At 39.2% G+C, this 13,343-nt stretch overlaps 1 protein-coding gene across 1 annotated transcript in view; it reads left to right on the forward strand.

Annotated features, from left to right (window-relative positions):
- LOC121877110 (twitchin-like) overlaps window positions 1-13,343 on the forward strand; it is a 144,835-nt gene that overhangs the window by 43,278 nt on the left and 88,214 nt on the right. The window contains exons 21-26 of the mRNA XM_042382741.1: window positions 891-1,043; window positions 4,640-4,687; window positions 6,453-6,500; window positions 8,849-8,884; window positions 12,478-12,622; window positions 13,026-13,265. Of these exons, the coding sequence (XP_042238675.1) occupies window positions 891-1,043; window positions 4,640-4,687; window positions 6,453-6,500; window positions 8,849-8,884; window positions 12,478-12,622; window positions 13,026-13,265 (670 nt within the window). The remainder of the gene's footprint in view (window positions 1-890; window positions 1,044-4,639; window positions 4,688-6,452; window positions 6,501-8,848; window positions 8,885-12,477; window positions 12,623-13,025; window positions 13,266-13,343) is intronic.

Genomic DNA, 13,343 nt, shown 5'->3' on the forward strand with positions numbered 1-13,343 from the left:
ACATTATTCCTAACAATTTAGTTTTTTATTAATGTGAAAATATTCCCTTTTTTGTTCAACACAGTAGACTTGGCCTTTAATCTAACACATCATATTTCTAGTTATTCCTTTTATGTTTTAGCATGACGTGTGTAGTCAGTTGCCGGGTGACAGACCAAGGGAGCATGACAGGGCGAGCACTAGAGGAGCCTGGCAGGTGTCAAGGGCATGGTGGAGGCCCTTAGCTGTGGCTTAAACCGCCCTGAGTTGTTGGTACACTGGAGGGTAGAAAAGTCACGTGGTGCTCCGGGAGAACATTGGTCGCTGACAGTAGACAAAGCGACGCCTGTAAGACTCATTAATGGGATTCTCCTAGACAGTGCCCGCACACACACGGCTGAGACTTAAAGTTAACTCCCCTTCTGTGAGTGTACCTCAACCTCCAGGTACCCACCAGTAGTGTAACAGCGTCTCAGCCAAGGGCAGTTTCTCCCTGGCTATATGCAGCTACCCCTAACAGCACCTGTTTTGTGCGGCCCTCAAGCCAGGCCTGCTGTCTTGCCCCTAGACAGACTGGCCTCAGACATCATCCAGCCAGAGCTTGAGGAGCTGCATGAGGTCTGAGTACACCACTGCCTCCGATGACACCAGAGTCACTTAACCTCTAGGACTACCCAAAGATCTTCAAGTCACTCTTCTCCCTGTGACACTAAATGGTCACACTAACACTGCCCCAACTGCATGTAAACCGTAGAGTGATGAAGGCTTAGTCATGGTCAACACACTAGTACCACATCAGCCTGAAGTTGTAATTAACTTTAATACTTTACCCCAACTCCTGCATGCCTGACTGTGTGCTGCATCACCACATATCTCTCTCAAGCTTCTCGACAATATGGTCTCTTCTTCAGGACGCTCCTAAGATCGAGGTGATCAAGGAAAAATCCCCCGAGCGCCGCGGGTCTCTGGCCACAGGCTCAGGACCTCCCAGCAGGAGAGGTTCTCTCATTCCCCCTGAGGAAGGGGCCGGCGGTCGCAGGCCGTCCCTCCTCATCGCCGACGAGGTAGGTCCTGTCCATTTCCTCCCGTCTTCACCCCGACACTCTGGCCCTGATCACAGTGTCTCTCTCATGAACAACAGAAGCTCCAAGCCTTGATAATGTCTCACATATATGATCATGTCAGTATTTCTAACAATTATTATTATGCCCCTAACATGTTCAGTTTCATTTCTTTTTTCATACTTCACGTAAAAATATGAAGAAATAAACTGAATAAAGGGTAAATACTTGGACCTTACTGATACGGTTATATAGATATAAACAGTAATGATCAGCTGAACCTGTGTCAGCCTCGTGATCGGGTGCCAAACAACTTTTCTTGGATACACTTTCCTCTTTTGCAGTTTTTGTTTTCAAAATATTTTGATCATATGTTCAATATGATTCATGACTATATTAACTTTGTCAAGCTTTTGGAAAAAAACAAATTTCTCATGAGATAAAGTTTGAACATAAGTTGTCTTCTCTTCCTCTGCTCTCCTTCACAGATTATTTTCTGTTATAACTAAAGCTTCATTTATGACTATTTTCCTTATTCTTAACATTTCCCTAACAAGAACTTCTAGACAACTGATACAAGTAGACCTACTCTAGCTAGACCACACACACCAACCAGCGTCACTACCTCGTGGGATGACCCCAAAGTTCTGATGACCGCACGGATCCTCTGACCCCAAGGACATAATGACCCAGAGGACACAATGACCCCAAAGTTCAGATAACTTAAAGATTGTTGACCAAAGATTTTAATGACCCAAAGATCTATTTGACCTTTAAGTGACCTTGGAGTTATGATTACCCCAATGTTCCCATGACCCCTTGAGGTTCTGGTGACCTTAAGATACTGATGACCCCAAAGTTCAGACGACATCGAACCATGACGACCCACGACGTCCTAGTATAATGTGAAGGGGGTGTCTAGTGATAACGTGTGGTCACCTCAGACTCCCGGGGACATGACCTAGACGAGGGCGGGACAATGGTTTATGATCCCCTTACTACTCCTCCCCACCACAATAAATCGCCTGGAATGGGATACTGTCTTTCTGATCAGCGTCCACTCTCTGGGTTGTGTGTTAACGACCTGATCACGAAAGCTGTATCGATTCCTAGACGTCCACTCACTACAACAACTCTGCCAGAATAACCAAACCTACAACCCATCGGAACTGGGTATACTGTATCAACAACTTGCTTATCAATTTCCGTAGTTACCGCGGGCGTCGTCAAATAATTAAACCAAACAAAAAATGACCCCACTTTAAATAAACCTTGTTGATAAATAAACCATGCATATACTGCGCGGCTAAATAATATGAATTTCTGTTATAATTAAAACTCACTATTTTCCTTTCAGAATTACCTGGTTATTGAATAAATTATACTTTAATTACATTTGTTTTCCAGCATTTCTGGTGCGTGATGACCTAATGATTCTCTTCCAGCAGATGACCTTAACCTCTGGCAGTCTGTTGTTATAAATCTAATCACCTTAAGTTGACCTGAATTGCTCTTATGATATGACCCCTTTTACCCTATAATAACCTTCAGCTCTGGACCACTCACAGAGCACGGCGCATCCACCGAATTTATTAACGTCAGTAACATCGGTTATTTTCACCTTGAACTAAATAAAGAAAACAATCCTCGAATTATATATTAAATCAAAAAGAAAAAAAATATATAAATAAATATAAAATGGTTTAGTCATAGAATATATAGCCACTGTATGTAGTAAAGCTAAGCATATATATTATAAAAAAATATATATATACGATAATCTGAAGCTAAAATGCATGTCGTTACTCTGAGGGTAGTTAGTTACCCTTAAGAGTTTAATACGATAATATTCGCTTTCTCTGACCACGATAATCATGTTTATTTCATCCAATATCCCAGTCTTATTACAATGGGTTCTCGATGCATAGTGTGTAATAAACATAACGTGCATTGTCAGTTAGCGTTAAATTAAATAGTCTTCATCACTCAAATTACTAATATGAACAATAACTGTCCGAAAGTATTTAATGGTTGAAACAGAGAAAACGAGTAATGTTAAATAAAAAAAAAATTAAATAGAGCGTAAACCATGTTAAACGAGTACCCCGTCTCTCGTCAATAAGGAGTCAGTCCAGCCACGCAAACTCAAGCCGGGGGAAAACCTGGAGGTAAATCAGGTGAGACATAAACACAGATGTTTACAGTCACAGGTGTACAGGTGAGACATACACACAGATGTTTACAGACACAGGTGTACACACAAACAAGGACTTGAGACTCAAAGACGATATAATTATAAAGATTACTGAGCTTTAATTAATTATAACCAGTTTGTATATCTGATAAGGGATAAGAATGAGTGGATTTGAAATCACTATATATATATATCGTGTTTAATCTATTTACTATTGATATTAGTTAACAGCACTTAAAAGATCTTCCTGTTGAATGAAACAATAGGAATTACTCTTGGCTAAAGTCTTCTTGTTGCTTCGTAAATGATCATTAAAATGTTTTATATAATTTATCTCTGGTAACCTCTGCTCAGTATTGTCTCTCGTGGATGCTGGTGGTTTAAAGCTCAGTAGGAATACCATTTCATTTATTGACGTAATATATATCAGATTAAACATTAGTTACCATTGGACATGTCAAAAACTATTCGAATATTATTTTTTTTTCATCAGCACTCAAACCAAATATGTCTCTAAGGATCATTTCAACTTTGTCTATCGTTGCTGTGACGTCAATATGGTGAAATACTGACTGACCCAATGTTTAATTATACCAAGTCAACTTCCAATCGAAAATTCGTTCTTCACCGTGCATGACGTCATCTGGTGAAGACTATCCACCTCAGCCAACGACGTCACATAATAAGCTCCCCCCTTGCACGTGGGTAGACTTGGTTTATTTAGACTTAGGACTGACCAAACAGTAAATAAAACGTCACGAGGTCATGTATACACTCGACAACTGCTGGACACGTATTTCAGTAGTGGCCTTAGACTAAGTTTGTACACTATCACCACCAATTAACCCATGACGTGAGACGATTACTTGACACAGTTGAGTGTTTGGTAAATCAGCTGATCAGTATGGTCATATAACCGTACTGATCTAGGTAACATTTATTTTTTACAAACATCTCCATTTTCTAGATCATTCAAATAACAAGTTTAAATGTGTTGTTCGTGTCCTTATAATGGAAATAGGTTAGTGATTTTTGTGTTTATTTTTCTTCACGTGATCAACAAACGCAGTCCAGGTGTGTCTGAAACTCAAAATTATCAATAAGTCTATATAATACGCCATACTCCCAAACAACTTTTTTTTCCCAACAACTTTAATAAACTATATACACACATACACTGGAAAAAACTACACCCCAGCCTTATCTAACGCGCTATTAAACACAGATCCCCAGTTTGAGTTCTGTGGGATGTCTCCGTTCCCCGTACACAACGCTATATCGCCGCTCACCACCACACAACATACGCTGCTGCAACACTCACTCAGAACCTTACTCACATTTCCATTTATTCTACAGCAGAAGATGACCAGTGCCACTTACTGAATATTATAACTTTATTTCATAGGCCAAGAAAAAAGGAAAGGGGGCAGAAGAAGCACCATTGGAGTTTAAGGTAACATGAGGGAGCTTATTTCCTCTTTCGGTCACTCCCTCCCACCCTCCCTTCCCCTGCGCCAAATTCAGCCTTTCGATTTTGAAACCCACCCACACCACCTCGTCAAACTGTCCTCCCATTCCTAAGTTTCTTGATCAACGTGGCGTCTGTACATCCTCTGCCTCTGTGTATATTATCATTCCTTAAAAAAATATGAACCATATAAACCTAAAATGCTCAATACTGCACCATAAACGCTTAACAACACAACCTAAAACGGAATGCCTCATTGTTTTATCCTTGAGTGAATATTTTTTAACATAACTTTTTTTGAACATCAGGCTTCCCAAGTTTTTTTGTATGCCATTTTTAAGTACTGGTTATCAATCAGGCATACTGTATGTTGAGTTAATTTTTTTGAGTTTGTGTCGTTATTTTTGGCCTTCCTCGACGATGGCAAGCCTTTATCGTCATATTATTTTCTTTGTTTTGCGTGTGTTCTGTTTACTGTTTCACTTTATTAAACCTTGATTTTTTTTTATAGAACGCACTTATTGTTGTTTCTTTTTAATGTAATGTTATTTTTTCAGTTCATATTAATTTATTTGCCTTGGATATTTGTTTAATATATTTTGCAGCTGTAGCTTAGAGTGCGTTCTTTGATTATTTTACATATATCTAAAATCTTTCACATTAAAGCTCTCAAGCAAATGAACTTTTCTCAAATAATAATTACTATATAAATTACGCTTCGCAACTGTAATATTATTTTAATTTTATATATAAAAACATTAAATGCTTCTTATTCTGTTGACATTTCCTAACTTCATTTATTGTACATTTTACAACCAATATAACATTTAAACAACACTTGGTCAGAAATATCTCAGTGTGGTCTCGACTATCTGTCCATGATGCCTGGAGTTTGCTGTATTTATTCATTATGGGAAGGTAAATTAAGGACCATTTTCTAAGTGTTCACCGTCACACACACACACACACACACACGAGAGGCTGTGACACTATTTCACCTTTCCATAATGAGTTGTTGAGTTACATTACTTCAAACTTTTGCCAATTTTACAGTGAGTGGAAAATCAACCTAACATAATAAGACCGAAAAGGATAGGTTAGATTTCGTTAGACTAACCTGGTTGGTTTGGTTAGTGTCGATTCTCTCTGCTTTGGTTATAGATTGGTTACGGTTGCTTGGATAATTATCTTGGTTAAATTAGAAAAAAAATGGATTCTATAAAAAATAATTGTTTCTTAGTTTTACATTTAGAGGAAATTTGTTTCATAAGTTATGTTGGTAAGTTAGATCCTGTTAAATTTAGATTGTTAAGTAGGTTTGGTTATTTGTGGTTAGGTTAAGTAGATTGATTCAGGTTCTCCATAGGTCGAAGCCTTTAAGGTTGGGTAATGTTAGGTTGATTAATTTTTCTACTATCAAGTAATAATGACGTCCAGGTAGGAGGTACAGGTAGCTACGACTGATGGTGAGAAGCTGACCAACCACACCATACAGTTCTTAAGGCTGCTGTAAAATTCCCCAAAGTGCTGATCATCTGAGTAGCATTTCACTTAATTCTTTTTTTTTTTACCCCTGTCAGTGGCATTTTCCAGCAGGCCTAGTTTATTTAATACTACATTCTTAATCCACTGTAAGCCAAGGACAGTATCTACACACACACACACACACACACACACACACACACACACACATACACACACCCCTTACAGATCAACGTCAGTTATTGAATATCGTGTTTTTGTTTCATAGGCAAGACCCGTCAGATTACTCCCAGGAGAAGAATTAGTGGAGGGCAAGGTAAAACAAACACCCTCCTCTTATTTTTTTAAGCGTTGGAACACCGCCCTCTCCCGTATCCCCCAGGAAGCTCCCTTTACAACCATCGATCCCTCATTTGGTTAAATCTTTGAGTCCGCTGATGGTGTGAGTTAACAGGCCTATCATCTTCATTATATTTCTCACTTTAGAGGCATATATTGACAGCGAGAATACCAAACATCACTGAATTTAGTTTTATCGTGTGAATTAATACACATTTGTTGTGTAGGAGTTGTCACACCACTAAGCGACTCCTAAAAAAAAAAAAAGAGTTGTATTTTTGTATAAGGAACAAGTAATTACCCTTATTCTGTTGCCTGTGGATTATGATACAGATTCCAGAGTAAAATTTCCCTTTAGACACGCGGTTAATCCTGTAGTTCTCCCTCAACCTGTCAGCGTGAAGTCATTTTGGTGTGAAAGTATGCTATTTTTTCTTTTAATTCTTCATACCACCAATGTTTTTCCCTGCATCATAAGGTTTGGTATTTGTTCACATGTACTCCTAATTTTATTGCTGCATTTCTATAATTACGATGTTCGTCATTATTTATCTTCTTTCGTCCGGTCTCTACTCGTCCGGTCTCTACTCGTCCGGTCTCTACTCGTCCGGTCTCTACTCGTCCGGTCTCTACTCGTCCGGTCTCTGCATCGTTCACGCCGATTTATGGAAAAACGTAATCAATTTTCGTCATAACCTCCATCCGACTTATCATTTTAGACCAGGCTAAATATTTTGAATAGTTATAGTACATATCTGTGTCTATTTCTCATCTAACATTTAAAATAGAATCATTATGGTATGCATTTTCACCATTAATTTTGTATTCGTGTGTATTTGTCGATTCATGGACGTACAGAAGACTCAATCACCAATATTATGGGTAACCTCACCACCACCACCACCTCACACCAACACTACACCTCACGACTAACGAAGGTATTGTATATCTGTTAACGCCCTTTCCGTACCTCTCACCCCAAACGTCAATGATACTCGGATCGAAGGAATTCTGTTGACATCTTTAGGTCCTACTTCCCATCCGACCTTCCCTCCTTCCTTCTTTCCTTCACTCGTGTTGAATGATGCATCTCACGACTCCAGAATTATCGCTCTTCTCGCCCTCTGTTTATTTCCTGACGGTGTTGTATACAAATGTCTCTTTTTTTTTTTTTTACCACACACCAACCTCACTCACTCACTCTCAGCTCTTACACTTTACATCTCTCCACTCCAATAGAGAAGGTAACCAGAACAGCTTATTGAATGTCGAACCTTTATTTCATAGGGACAACGAAAATTGCGCCCCGGAGAAGTGTTAGAGGAATCCAAGGTAACAGAGAGGTGATTTTGTCCCTATGGTAACAATGGATACGCGTCCTCAGTGTCTATCAGCAACAGTTTTTTTTTCTCTTGCCTGTGCCCTCCTCCCTCAAAAAAAAAAAAAATAGCAACAGTTGGATTCTCAAGCCTTAAGAAGCTTCTATATATGGATGTAAAGTAGGCGATATATAGGCATGCGCTTGGGTATAATCCCGGAATGAAGTCCCGGTGTATGTGTCGTAGCCTGGATATTGGAGTCTTAAAGTCGGGTTGAGTAAAGTACTTCATAACATCATAATAACAGACAGAACTACAGTACCTATAAATGAGTCATATAACATCTTCTTACAGACCACGGCCACATTTTTTTCAATATCCAGAGTTATGTAAGTTTCTCTGAATCAAACTCAAAAGCGATGAGTTTTTGGATCTCTGGCTTCACTGTTCGAGACTAACAAGGGAACAGCTCTGAACACTGAGGCTGGAAATGGGAAAGTATTCATCGTAAATAACCTGATATTTAGGACTAACAATTGGTTGACTACGGCACATACCTGGTTCTCAGAAGCTTGTTGTATGGAGGGCTTAACCTAAACAGCTGTCCCCAGCGTAATGCAGCTGGTATATACGTGTTATTGCTCTTAGCAAGTCTGTCGGGCATAGTGTACTGCGCTGCAACTTAACTAACCTATCCCGACTAATGAAGCGGGTGTTTCCCTCAGCTCCATATAACTCGTCTAACTTTGTGTGTATATATTACATATATATATTACAGGTACTTTTAATTCCTACTGCAAGGTTGGTTGCATCTTGATCTCTCACCTTATTATATTCTTTATTTCTTTGGTTTGATCACTTCACTTCTCTATGTGTAGAATCATTTTTGGTAAATTACTGCAGTAGTCGTCGTTGGTGACCAGGCGCTTGCTTTACAGATGTGCGTACAACCAAAAGCTTTTTCCCAAATAATGCTCTTGTCTTTTCCTCACCATCTCTTCAATAGGGGAAACTTAAACCCGGCGAGCAGGCAACCAAACAGGTGAGCTGGAACACTGCGTAGATATGTGACGTCTGTGTCAGGTCATCGTGGAGTGATAATCACTGATGATAAACCGTTCTTTCTTCCGTCTCCTTTCTCTTTCCCTTTTCGTTTACACACTATTTTGTATTTGTCTACTGTCAGTTTTTGTTTCATTCCCGTCCTATACAATTTTGAGCCTTTAACCTCTCGTCCTGAGCGAGTGGCCAAGTTTTGTACATTCTTCTGTTTATCTGTCTATTTAAGGTTTCTTATTTTGAAATCTCTTTCACAGTTACACCAACTGTCTGTATGTAAAAAAAAAAATATATATTTTTTTTTTTAAGAAGCGATATCCGCATTTTTTTCCGTCCAACCAATTTTCGAATATTTTTACCTCTTATCGTCTATACAATTTCCCTACCTCTTTCATACCTTCCTCTCGTAATTAAAAAATCTTAAACATCATCTGATTTCTTATATTCCAGTACTCAATAGGATTATCTCGCTTTTATGACAAATAAATTCTTTTTTCTTGTAGTCTCACTCGTGAATACAAGTGACAGCTTTTATTACAAAGGTGTCGTTAATAAAGCCTAGCCAATCACTGAGTAGTAATGGTGTAGTTTAATCACCTAAATATCAAGCATCTGCCATGGTTTGTCACACAACCAAGTGACGCCTTACAGACCACAGCCAAAATTTAGTGTCACTTGATTTCACGAGTCATTTTTTTACTTCAGACCTAAGATTCTTGCTGTAGTTTCTCTCCGCTCACATTAGTACTGTAGATTTAGAATCATTATTGGCAGCTTATTTACTACTTATTTACTTACTTTATTAAGACGTTTATTTGCAAAGCAATGATCTTGGGTCTAACACTTCTTTATTCTTCAGTAAATACAACTTCTAAACTAAAATACAAACATTAAATTAAACAAAATGTGCCTTCGTTAAATTCGATTAAAACTAAATTCTAAATATCAGATAATAACTTGTTATAACAACAAAGATAAGGAACTTTTTCAGCGGCACAGATATAGAAGCCAGTCGATGGACGCTGTCGTCTGCAGACCTCAACGACTCTTAGTGATAATTCTCTTATTACCATAATGTATTTTATTGCCCACAGTATATATAAATGTCTTAAAAACCTTTCTAAAACAACGAAACCTTAAACAACCTGACACCGACTTTATTATTGATGATAAACCGTATTTCTCTCTGCTTGTGGTCATCAATGTCCAATTTCGGTTGGCGCTTTTTGCCTCTGATCATTTTCCTTATGTCAAGGTTCGCGCGCGTTATCTTCTGTTTATTCTGTCATCACATCTTCGTAGTCCTGCTTTCTATCCTTTTTTTTAAACTTTACTAACAGACTACTCTTTAATGTTTCGTTCTTTAAATATCTAAAAGAAAAAACTATATATACAAAAGGTATTTAATTCATACTTCAGCAAATTATCTTTTTATCTGCTAACACAGAGTCGCTTGAGACCGGGAGAAATTCTAGACGATGATCAGGTTGGGATAACATATTTCTTTTGGCTTTGTGGGGAATGGCTCGGTGCGTTCCCCAGTCTTCTTCACACTGACTCACACTGCATCAGTCGTATCATGGCTGCACTTGACTCGTCCTCCCTCTCACATAATCATCCATGTTCATCTACGCAGTAAAAGCTTCAGTTGGACGCTGTAGTCGCTAAGATCAGCGCGGACAGGAGTTGGCTGAAACCTGACATCCTCTCAAACTGTTCCTGCTTCAGTCAATATAGGGAACTTGTTATCACTACCGCTTTAGCTTAGCAGAAACATAGTTCAGGGTGTTAAGCTAAAGTTTTTCATCAGTCGATATGTTTCAAGCTTTAAATTTAAGATTTCAAGCTTCAACTTGATGCAGACACCAGCTTCTCGAAGCAGCAGGCCGCGTTATAGAACGTATAGCGCAATATAATAGCAAAACAGTTGATGATTATCGCTTGCTGGCTTGCTACCTCACTCTACGTCTTCTTCCCGTGTTGACATCGTGAAGACAAAACTCATCAGGACAAAAGCTCTGATTTGTGTCACATCTCATGTTCAGCCCACCATGTCAACACGGAGGAAGAGGGACATGCGTCAGTTGTTCTTCACCACGCATGTGTCGGCCTCCCGTAGGCTGGGGTAGCTACTGACTTTCACCTTTCTCATTATCACCTCCCTCACTAGGCTCTAGGTGGCTGGTCCTGGCGAGTCATCCACAACCTTAAGATATATAGAGTGTGAGATCTGTCAGTGGTATAGAGTAACCTTTACAGTGTTGGCAGGAACAGTGTGCCAGCCGCCTAGAGACCGATAAACAAATGACTTGCAATAAAAATGAGCCTACCGTACCGTGCTTAGATCCGAGCTCACTGGGGTGCTTGTTTCCTTTGTCAGATTATTTTATCAAGTACTTTATCAGGTAATTTTTGAGCTTGGATTATAAGTCACGTGCATGTGTTCTCTTAAGAATGCTTGGCTGCCATTTTAATGACGAATGACCTGCTGAAATTATTGTTACATTCCTTGGAGCTCTATCTTTCTATTTCTATGTGTTAAATGTATGAGAGTGTGGGTGTGTTTACTAGAGATAATGGTTTATATAGAGCGAGACTGTGTGACGTAACTTCCGGTCAACTTCGTTAAACCGATACTATCGTAACTGAAGTTTTCGCAAAATCAAGGTTTCGCTAATACAAGTTTTGTAAACTCAATGTTTAGACTGGAGTTAATGTTCTAGATAAGCTCCTCCATATTGCTGATTAATTTATAGACTCATTATAGTTTAATGAGTCTTGAACTTACTAACTCTCATTATCCGGTATTTAAAACTCTTGAGACTTCTTTTTCCAAGGTTCGGTTTAGCAAAGGAGGATCACCCTGAAGTGTCTTGACGTAGTGTTGACATTAAACCTTTGAAGATTATATAGAGTGAATATATACTGTATATACATAGTTACTGTACATACAGAGTTTAGTATTTTCATATATATTTAGTTATAGAAATATTTATATACGGTCTAATGCCGACTCTTCCTATGTTCTGTAACTTTCACATATTTCATCAATCATTTATTTTCAGTTTTCTGTACAGTATTCTTTTAATGAATCATTTTGAAATTTTTCTAAAGATATCAAACTTATTCGAGATTTTCGCTTCTTTCAATGTTTTTGTTGTTGTTTGTCGACGTGTAGCGTACACGGCGAGGTAAGTTAGCATCCCCAGTATTACCACAGAGTTTGGGATCCACCACCACCTCTTCCCTTTTTTTTATCTAATTTCCCCGGATTTATATATCTTACTCTCGTCTTCCTTCCTCTCTGTGTTTCTTTTGTCTCTTTGTCTTCCTCTTGCTGTTTTATCTCACCAAACCATTTTAGTTCATTCGTTTCTTACCAGAGAGGAAAAAAAATCGTTATTTCCTTTCTCGAGTTTTCCCTGTTATTGTAGCTCCCCTTCACTCAAACATTCCTGGTGGATCTCTCTCTCTCTCGCCACGAATATAAAAATCTAACACAAATCCGAATTTTTCGCTGGTCTCTCTCCTTGACGTTGACCCACACCACCACCACCACCACTACCACAACAACAGCGTCGACGTCCCAGTAGCGACGTCCGACGACCCTCTGTGCAAGATGACGAGAAGATGGACAAGCCCTGCACTCCACTCAGAGCCATTGGCAACCCAGGAGCACCTGTCATCGTCGACGTCCAGCAGAAGTACACGGCTGTTGAGGGTAAGTCCACACACCTATACTTCTTCACAGCGCTTCATGATAAACGATGTTCTTTGTGACTTTCATGTTCCATCAGATGTAATTCTCTTTCTTATCTCTTTTTTTTTCCTCTCCCTCACATTATTTTTTCTTGAGATGTTGTCGAGGCGAACATAAGAGTAAAGGTATCCTAAGGTTGTGACGAAATGAAAACATGTGGAAAGCTAGTGAAATAATTGCTACGTGATTATTTTGAGGGTAATTGAATCCTACCTGCTATTGAATTTAACATAATTTGAAGCTAAGACGGATTAAAGGGTAGATGACAGCACGCTATATAAGCTTCCTGGGGGACAATTGTTAACGTAATAGACTTTAAGGCGAGGCTACACAACAACCCAACTTAATTTATCGTTACTTGTAGACCAAAACGGGTACATCGATCTGGTGGCCGAGGGTAACCCAGCGATTACCAAGATCAAGTTCTTCAAAGGCATCACTGAGATTATTGAGGGTGGCCGCTACAAGATCCACACGGAGGGCGAGACCAACACCATCACCCTCTGTATCAGGAAGACGAAGGCCAACGATGAGGGCCGCTACAAGGTCATCGTCTCTAACGCTAACGGCGAAGACTCAGCCGAGATGGACTTCTACGTGTCCGGTGAGGAACAAGTTGAGATTCTTTGATTACAGGAGAGAAATGTAGATGTTCCTCCATCATAGATTAACTAAATGGTTG

This window comes from Homarus americanus, unplaced genomic scaffold (genome assembly GCF_018991925.1).
Source record: "Homarus americanus isolate GMGI-L3 unplaced genomic scaffold, GMGI_Hamer_2.0 scaffold33468, whole genome shotgun sequence".
Classification (NCBI taxonomy): domain Eukaryota; kingdom Metazoa; phylum Arthropoda; class Malacostraca; order Decapoda; family Nephropidae; genus Homarus; species Homarus americanus.